General features: G+C 35.0%; 1 protein-coding gene across 1 annotated transcript; it reads right to left on the reverse strand.

The window, feature by feature from the left end:
• Window positions 1-5,285: 5,285 nt before the first annotated feature.
• On the reverse strand, window positions 5,286-8,537 carry LOC128207858 (uncharacterized). Its single transcript, XM_052911026.1, has 3 exons — window positions 8,265-8,537; window positions 6,271-6,319; window positions 5,286-5,857 (listed from the first exon to the last, which is right to left on the reverse strand). The coding sequence occupies exons 1-3, from the start codon at window positions 8,535-8,537 to the stop codon at window positions 5,286-5,288; spliced, it is 894 nt and encodes a 297-aa protein (XP_052766986.1).
• Between the last annotated feature and the right edge of the window lie 1,952 nt (window positions 8,538-10,489).

Consider the following 10,489-nt stretch of genomic DNA (forward strand, 5'->3'; position numbering starts at 1 on the left):
ACTTACGCAATATAATGCAATGCATTCAGAATAATTAGACACGTATTCTAAATATCTGAAAAATATAATAATACGAAAAGCTAGTTTTACAGTAGTATCGTTCGTCTTTCTCCTCCGAATGTATATAAATCTCCTTCTTTGAAGGGTTTATCTAAATTTCTGTGTAGTTACAATGCATACATATACTGTAAAAATAAAATGTCATGGAACAAATCTAACAAAATAAGAGATATAAAATTATAAAATCTTTATTACAAATGCGAATGAATGATGATTTTTTCTTGATAAGACCACCTTAGAATTAGAAAATGGTTCAATTCTTTATTTCAAGTTACCCAAACTGTTAAAGGTAATGGCGCTAATGACGATACAATTAAAACTAGCCATGTTGTCGACAATTCAAATACACACCCCGAGGTGCAAGGCAAGATCTAAAACGACCCTGAACTAGAGACACAAACGTGCAAACATCACATACAAACACCTTGAACAGACCACAACATCGCATCAACATATCTTTACCAATAAGTCATGGGATTACCGCCTTTGACTGGCTAGTGAAACCCGAGTTTACTGGAACACGATCTCATTGACTTATTATCAATTAATAATCTCTTGACTTAATGACATTATTATACTATAGTTTATTGTTAAACGTTTAAAATACACTGTAAATAGTTGCGATCATGACATAAATTCTCCACAGGACTGTTAAAGGAACACTCAAAGCTGTTTGTAAACGACCTAGCCTATTTCAGTTAAATACAAAGCCATCTGGTGTCCTTAATTTTGTTCGTACAATGGTAAGTGGGTTGATTTTATAGAACGATAGATAGTGTCTAACAAACAGAAATAAAATTGTTCTTTTTTATCAGGCGGTCAGAAAAAGCAACTAGAAATTGGAGAAACGTTTAATGTTTTTCTCCTAGCTCAGTGAATGCTGTGTCGATCCAATTGTTCTGTAAATATACATCCTACATTACCACTGTGTGGGAACGGACACCGGATATAGCTCAAAAATTGATAAGTAAACAGACAATTATGCAGTTGTTTTTCTTTACCAGAGGTAAGATCTTGCTGTGCTTATGCATATCTACCGTATCCACAAATTAAACAAGTGTTTGAACTAATAGCTGAATGCCAAATTTGGCCTATGGTATACTTTAAAGTGATTCCGATTTAGCAGACCTCGGAAAATGTTTCTTCAAATCTGATATGATCACCTCGAAACTTACAGAATTTCGACAAGTATTGTTATTTTTAGGAAATATATCGAATAAATAAAAAATCTAAATCGAAGGATTATACAAGCATAAGCTCGACTATTTGTATTGTTAGAACTGGAAATGTAACTTTTAAACTGTTAAAGATATGCCCTTAGAAATGTTCACAGTACTGTACTGGGGATAGCCGTATTATGTATTGAGGATAGTTTCAAATGTGGCCTGGTGATAACATGTCAAATAATTTGCAAAAAGTGGGAGTACAATTTGAAAAGAAATTATTTAGCAAACTTTAGTTAACGATGAGTTTGATCCATGCTCTCCTAAATGAACGTATATATATACAAGCTGCTTAATTATCAGGGTTGGTCACAATACATTCTTTCTCACTGAAGTGAACGAGCAGAGACCATTATTCTGTTCTTAGTAATAGCAACATCGATCCAAGCTTAGAAAAAAGCTTTACGTGTTCTAAATTTAATCACAATATCTCATTTCCTACTGAAGACTTTCTGTGTGCAAAAACGCACCTACTTGATTTACAAAACAATACTATATATATGAATAGCAAACACCACATAAATTATACGGCCATATGTTTTGTGTTCCTCAATAAATCAGATTACTGGCATATTTCAAATATTTAGATATTTGCGACTCGAACGTTGATGCTTGTGAAAAACACATCATGGTTAACTAATCTGTATGAATGAAACAGTTTTAAGTGCATACAGATACAAAGAAAACAGCAACATTTTTTTGCTGTCATCCCTCGATTTGGACAACATCGAACAATTTCCCTCGAGCTCGCGTATAGGGAAATGGCCGTAATCATTATCACAGTCTCTTTATTCTAAATATATCGTTACTATCCCCAGTCCTCTTAATAGTTATCCCCCTTACAGTTATTTATTTGCTTCATATATCCCCAGTACACCGCCAGGGCATCAAAAGGTATGAATATCTCCGTAACAACAAAACATATCGTATTGATATCTTACACATTACTAGATAATGGTATTACGAAGAAATCGCTCGATTCAGTTTTTATTTTGATTTTCAATTTGTTTTTTTTATGTTTGAAATTGTACCACATAAATGAACATTTGTGAGCGATCATGCAACTTTTGGCGAGAATTGGGCTATTATACAAAAGAGGAGACACATTTCCATCATAGTCGTATATTGCACATGGTCAAGTTATTCGGAACTCTTCGAATTTAATAAATATATAACCATAAAATACAAAGAAATGATAGAAAACTTCCATGTGTCAAAATCAAACGCTTATCGATTTATCAATTTTTGAGCTATATCCGGTGTCCATTCCCCATCAGTGATTAAAAAAACCGAATTTCTACAGGAATGATTTTAACAAGCAACTTCGATAATTGATATCCCCTGCTAAAGATAATCAGACAGTTCAAAAATCTAATGTTAGTCAATCTCTGCAAAGAGTACTATATTTAAAACACAATTACTTTTCAAACCTAACCGAAAAGGGTTAATTATACCAAACTATATATTGAACAATAAAAATACATTCGGAAGGCAGGTGATATTCCATAAGACCTCGATTTTACCGCCGCATCTTAGCCAGAGACTGCTTTCATTGTTGCTCATCCAGAACACCGTCGGACGGTATTAACATGAATAAAAACAAAAGCGATTCGTCGCAAAATAACAAGGATAATAAATACACTTGTGTTAACGTCAACACCTAGTAATATATCTCTTGTCTTACCTACCGAAATATCTCGTGTGTTTATGCTTTAAATGCCAAAAGAAATCTATAACAACAATGAGTAACACGTATATGCACTGTTCTGTTTTGTTTCAATGTATAGTTCATTCGTATATATTTTACATTTAATCAATATAATTATATCACGTGGACAATAAGGGAAAAAAAGAACCTGTTAACCCCACTCTGCGCTAATATATTAAATCACTGGTATAAAAGGCGTTGATTTCATATTGAGTAAATGGAAGAGAATCATCATATTCGATCATAGTGCAGTGTCCGTGTTCTTACTTGCATGGAATAAGCTTCATCGCATGCAACCATTCAGAACTGGTTCTCTAATGGATATACGTAGAGGTAAAGCGGCCATTTTTAACAAAGTAAATATTCGTTGGATATTTTGACGATCATAACATGCAGAATTGAAGGAAGTTCGTGAGCCAATCGCTATTTCTATCGATGACGCGAATTCGCCTTCTTCTTTGTATTGGCGAGCTGCTCATATTTTTATGATAATGCAACAATTTATGAACTTCGAAATGGTAAACAACTAGTTAACTGAAGTAGCTGTCTAGATAGATTGGAAATGTTTACTGCATCGTGCTTATCCTCCTGGTTCTTTGGAGAACATGAGAACCATGTTCCTGAATATTTACATGCTTCTGACGCAAGAATAAAGTTAGATGATTTAATATATTTAAAAAATTTACCTGTTTTTTTGGTCGCGCTATTTTTAGCAACGCGAAAGTAGTTCCGAGATTACACACGGTACTGGCATGATACGGATTCCGAAAACGATAGTATGGTGATACGGATTTTTCAATACGGCGTGCTGTATTTTCACTGTTGGATATTAAAAAGGAATGTGATAGGCATACAGTGGCGGACCTACCGGGGGGAGGGGAAAGAGGGCCCGTGCCCCCCCAGCGGGCCGGCAAGTTATGTTTTTGGGGGCACATCTTTATTGATTTAACTGTACAAATAAGTTGTTTTGTCACAATTAAATTTTTATACATGTATAAGCATTTGAGCAAGTAAACAATTGAACCTGATTATCGAGTATAATATAGTATACGAAACGAAAAAGTCTCTTGAAAATGACATCGGAGCCCGAACATTCGATAAAAAAAATCGGCGCCGCATTTTACACAGACAGCTGATGAAAAGTAGACAAATATGGCTGCAGTTATACACATAAGTTAACTATTTTCGGAATATATCATATACCAGAAATATAAGTTGTTTTAAATTGTTAACATGTGCACATTATATGTTCGTCATTGCTTTTAATAATGTCATTGTGTGCCAACAAGATATGTGTGTGCATGACGTGCATTTCACAAAAGTTTAAAATTCAAAACGTTGCCGCCTTGAAACTTTTCATTTCAGCCTTTATTATCGTCTAGTTCTCGGAATTATGCTAGAGCCTTTGTAAATTAATACATAACATTTTTTTGGAACCCTTTGAATTTGTTGTCAAGTTGTTTTTACTTCAGTTAACTTAAATAACAATGACATCCGAGAGGTACCTAGAGTAGCGTTGAGTGCAATCAATATACTGTAGGTTTATATAGCATTTAGATTCTACTGCATATATGTGTGTCCCAGGTGAACGACTGGTTAACGACATAACCTGTTAATCCGTCGGCCCTGTTTCGATTCCCCAAACCGGCTACATATCTTTGTTGTTTTTTGAAAGGTTAATGCTATATTTTTAATTCATTTGTTATGCCAAACATCATAGACAGTGAAGAAAAATGTTAATTCCATGTCATTATATGATTAAAATAATGCATTAAAAAAAAGTTTAATATGTTTATAATAAGTTGTGCCCCCCCCCCATTTAAAAAGTCATGGGCCCGCCCCTGGCATATAATAAAAATAATATAACATTCTTTATACGACATATTGAATAAACGAAATATATGTAATCCTTTATGATTATTATAGATCACAATTGGTTAATCAATGAGAAGTAAATAGGACGTCACTCGCAATAACTTTCCAACAACTAAGTGTCCACACGATTGTCTTTCCTTACATTTGAAAAAAAAAACATAGGGTGGCTAGGACCAATATTGAATATGTTCAGTTGGCCTTAGATGGGAGGAAGCGGGTCATAGGAGATCATTTGTATTACAATTAAAACATTAACATTCGTTTTTACAAATAGAAATGGATAAATATGACCTTTAATACTATTAAAGGATCAACAACAAATACTTAATAGCTTGGTCTAATACTCTTTTGTAAACCCAAAACACTATCAATGTTGATTACTAACACGGTCTTGACTGAATGATTTCAAAACATTTTTTTTATTTGGAGCACACAACACACGTAAGCTCTCGACCGTTCACATAAGGCGGACAAAGCGAGGAGGCACCGCATCGGACTTCCGTCAGGTAGAACAGCTTGCCATCATTATCAGATGTTCCGCCCAAAATTGCTTCCGGATCGACATCTAGACACACATATTCGGAAGCTGCATCATGACCGTAAAACCCACTGCTTAAGTAGCCATGGTATTCCATTGTCCAGCCATCGAGGCATTGTCGACTGCCAGGAATCATTATTACGGTTGGCCGTTCAGTTCGGCAAACAGCACAGGGTGGATCCTCATCAGTTATTTCACGACCAAAGAAATGCTGTCGGCTTCGAAAATTAATTTCGTATTCAGCGCCGTAGACAAGTCCGCCGGCTTGTTCTTCGTCGTTATACTTGTTCCAAGATGGTTGCTGTGTTAAACACAGGTAGTTGGCAGCTCCACCTTTGTGTGTATAGTGTGCCCCCGCAACAAGTTCAGTATATATAGTCTCTGTGCCGTTACCAGGACATGAAGATTTACCCCACCTAGTATAAGCTGAACCATCTTCTGTTGATTGAGCTTCTAAAAATCAAACATGACGGTCAAATGCAATGTAATTGAAATAATAATATAATGCATGCTTTATAAATTCAGGTTTAAACAGATGATTTCAGTTTTTAACACGCTCCGTAACATGTTTAAACGTATTAATATGTCTTAATAACTGTACCGAAACTAAAATGTTTATAGTGACATGTTTATAACTGTTTATTTTGCCATTTTTTCATGACTATTGGATATTTTTGCGGTTATATGCTAAACATTGTATACCGATATCAACAACGAAAAACATTATTAAACATATCCTTTTTGTACACGTTTGAATCACTTTATAGAAAATGTAATGCTTTATGATGTTGAATTAGATGTTTAATACTTGTTTCGTAGTGGGAGCCTTGCGTGATATTAGTGTGAAAGCAAAAAATACAACTTACTTTTTATCTGCTCCTTTAGATCGCTGATGGCCGATGTTTGAACACGTAGCTTACACGTTTTTTAAAGAGTTTTCCCGTAGGCGTTCATTAAACGTCGCAGATGCATGTATTGGAAGCAGTGTGTATTCTTTTATCACAAAACACGGGAATATACAAATCGATCCCGTTACCTTGTTTTACACCCAAAGTAATAACTATGCCTCAGCTAATATAGGGCGTACGTTTTTACTTTAAACATTATATATTTTACAACGACTGTGAAGGAAGCTATGATAGCTTATACTAAGTCACTCTCGTTGGCACGATGTTGCGCGAGAGTGTACATTTTTAGACATATGGCTTGACCAGCTTGACCTGGTGTGAACAAATATAGCTTTTCGCGTTACACCGTAATAGCATGATCAAAACTGCTTTGGTAAGTTGAAATGGGGCGTTGCTTAGCACGGGAAAGTGACATTAGGTTTTATTAAGCGGTGGCCATTTCTTCCTAACTGCTGTACGGGCAACAACAAGTTTTATTTACAATTTACTTTATAGCTTGATAATAGTATCCTGATACTCCCTGACCATTCAAAGACGATAGTTACATACATATGATTTATTCATTAAAGTGCGCACAAAAATAGAGTAACCTTTATGGTAAATGGGAATATGATTTTCGAAACAGGAGATCCAAAAAATTGACCATGCTGTAAATTCCTTTTTGCACACGTCTGTAGCATCATGGACACCTTGTCTTTCGGCAATATTTAGAATCGTAATTATTCATTTCTCGCTTCAAATGGTACCGTATTTTTTTCAGGCTCCATTCAAAAAATAATATATTGTAGAATGTATTGCTGCATACACCGCAGAGCTATTTAAAGGACGATTTGACTATTAACATTATCTGAATCACTTCGCGCATATCCATGACAACTACGAATTATTACATATACATACGCATTTATTTTCACTAAGCACTAAAGATTCCAGCGTAAAAATACATTTTTACTTTATTTTGATTAGCTGAGGTGGAAGAAAAAGCATCTTCCTCAGCCGCTTTTGTAAGATAGATTCATCCCAACCCTCGCGCATGGTGTTCTGCGGAAACTCGGTAAACCTCGTTTCCGCAAAACACCCTACGCTCAGGTTGAGATGAACCTTACACTTTTGTGTACACAAGTCTGTCCATTACTCTCTGTGGCTCTGTTACTTTTCCCATCAAATTGATAAATTGCAGTCCATTTCCAGCTCTTCAAGTCTTCTTTAAAATTTGTAATAATGGTAAAGTTAGACTGTTGTACTTGAATGACTTCATCGTATTTTTAAGACCTAACACGGTTGCCCCGCTTTAATTCTTTGTTTGTAAGTAGAGTTTATGTCTAATCAAACTAGTTTAATCCCCCAGTATACTAATGTTGTAGTAAACTGGTGTATCACCGACCGCTCCATAGCGGTAATTCCATCAGTTATCAGTAAAGCTATTTTGATGCGAAACTGAAGACTGTTGGTACCTTCGACCACATAATAGTTCGCTCTATTTTTACGAGGGTACTTGGAAGTTGTGTTAAAAGTGATTTCCCAGACTGAAAATTGCCATTTACTCGAAAAAAGTATTATCACTACAAAATTGAATGACATTTTTTTTTATTTCTACATCAAATCACGCGGCTACGAAATATTCTAGTGTATGTAGACAAATAATTCACCAATATGTATTTACTATAAAAACTGGTGAATGTCTGCACTGTGCTTTGAAGAAGGCACTTGCAGTCATTAAGAAATACATTGTCGATATAATCGAAACACGTTTATGAAAAGGTAACTAATATATAAGGAGCGTAATTTTTGACGTTAATCATAATTTGTAGATACGAGGGTAAAACATGACTGAGCTATACCTCACATTTTTTATATTAGATAAACAGTAAACTTACTTGTTTATAATTACATCACATTGGTAACGCCAGGATACCGGTTGCTAGGCAACTGAAGTTGATTCGTCGGACAACCCCGTTCACGGCACACTCTAGTTCATCTAAACTATCATAACGGATTCCTCGAAGTGGTTCTTTCAATTTTGGAAACATATCGAAATCAGGGACTGAAAGATCTGGCGAGTACGGAAGATGATCAAGCACCTCCCAGCCGTATCCCTCCAGTAGCTCCTTTACAATTTTACTTTTGTGGGGTGACGCTTTGTCCTGCAGGATAAGCGATGTGCTGAAAATGAGTTCTGAGCGCTTGCTGCGTAAGGCTGTGCTGAATATTATCATAAGAAACATCTTGGAGTACTCTTTATTTACTGTTTCTGCAATTGGGCTTGAATGTCTGTTTTCTTATTCGTTGTTCCTATTACTTAGTCTCAAAAAGTGTTTCAGGTGAAGATATAAAAAATAATTTAAGTAGTTTACACATATAACAATGGTGGACCAATCTGATGATGAAAAGTAGGATTACCAAAAATCATTATTGTACGGTGGACATATACTACGGGTTAACAAAAAGTGAGTCAATGTATCGTGTATCGTTTGTATGATATTTACAATAGAACAGAGCTTTGACGTACGTGTTTGAAACCATTTAATGTGAGACATATTTTGGCACAAAGAGAGAAAAGTTTACTATATAGACCTCAAATCTCCAAAAATAGTGTACAGTACTTTTTCTAACGCGCGCAGATAGGACGATTTTTGTATGACCTAAATTTCTGTTTGCCGTGTATCTTATTAATATCACAAACTGCACACGTCGATTATTATGATTATTTTATAGTTTTCAACGTCATCAGAGTAATTCCGTGTATCGTTTAATAGTATTTGTGAAATATTAACGGTCGTAAGTTCACTCTTAGTGTCATTTAAAGATTACACTAATTGAAGTGATAGTTCTGTTTCAGTTGTGTGCAATAACTATTATAGACAATAAATATACAGAACGCTGAAGCTGGTGTATACATTAACACCTGCTTACACATGTTATAAACTTATAATGGTTTACGAATCGCAAAACTGCAGTCTGATCATTGACATAGATTTTTTCAATACGGACTTCTGAATTAAAATGGTTTAACGGGCTATAGAAACTGCTAACCAGATAGTTTATGCTATTAAAAAACATTTTAAACCTTTTAATAGCAGTCAAATGAAACAGGCAATGGCATAACTTGAAGCAATACGCCAATGTTTCATGCAAAACCCTCACGCCTACGTCTGATGGTTTTCAGTCGATCCTCTCTCAATGGCTTTAGTACACATTAGTACTATGATTTTAATTGGTCGTACCCAATTTCATTTGAACAAATTAATGCCATAGAAAACGAACGATCAATTCGTTAAATGCCCTAGAAGAATCCAGCTTCAGATGGCTGAGGATTTCTTTTCTTGTGTTGTCACATGGACCGTTTTTTTTTCTTTCGCATGGGATAAATTTCCCTGGTAGAACCTCCAGATGACGAGGATACCATATGTATACTGAGGTAAGTCATTCAAATACTTACTGGTTCTACGGAGATGACTATCGCACCATATCTTTGATGGCGTTTTCTTTCATATTTTATCAAAACCTTCGACAATACATCATAGGTTTGAAAACAGCAAATACATCGACGATTCCTTAATGGGACTCGCTCATGGTTTGTGAAATGCACGTCTTTTCCTTTATTACGAAATAAAGTGTGGCCAATCATCGGTCGTCGGTAAAATTTACATTTATCTGACCGTTTCAAGGCGGTACCTAACAATTCTTGATAAACATACCAATTATATATATATATATATATATATATATATATATATATATATATATATATATATATATATATATATATATATATATAGTATTTATGCACTGTGCTGATTGTAGAGTTGTGTGCTGTTTTATGTTTCTTTTTTGTGAATTTGTGTTCTATGTCTTTGGCGTTTGTCCATTGCCACTAAACCGGGTTTATGTTTAAACATTTTGCTACTGAGCATGTTTCTGTAGCTTTTTGCATATATATTGTGATTTTTCCTGACTCTACCGGCGTGAGTTCGCTCCCCACTAACATTTTTTAAATTTAATTCAATGTTTTTCTGCAATTTTGATATGATATAGTAAAAAGTTGATACCAGTGTTTTTAGATGCATTATCCGTAAAACTAATATTTGGTCAAAAACATGAGCGAGCCCCTTTAAATTGACGACATTTCTCGTCAATGTGATGCAGCCTGTTCCGACTGGTGTCAAATATGATCATG

Source organism: Mya arenaria, chromosome 11 (genome assembly GCF_026914265.1).
Source record: "Mya arenaria isolate MELC-2E11 chromosome 11, ASM2691426v1".
In the NCBI taxonomy this organism is placed as follows: domain Eukaryota; kingdom Metazoa; phylum Mollusca; class Bivalvia; order Myida; family Myidae; genus Mya; species Mya arenaria.

What these genes read in the sequence shown, in the direction of transcription:
- LOC128207858 (XM_052911026.1), bottom strand. Translation starts at nt 8,537, where the DNA reads ATGTTTCTTATGATAATATTCAGCACAGCCTTACGCAGCAAGCGCTCA. An exon ending in TAGAGTGTGCCGTGAACGGG is followed by an intron (nt 6,320 to 8,264) that starts GTTGTCCGACGA and finishes AAAACGTGTAAG; the next exon opens with CTACGTGTTCAAACATCGGC. An exon ending in TCTAAAGGAGCAGATAAAAA is followed by an intron (nt 5,858 to 6,270) that starts GTAAGTTGTATT and finishes TTTGATTTTTAG; the next exon opens with AAGCTCAATCAACAGAAGAT.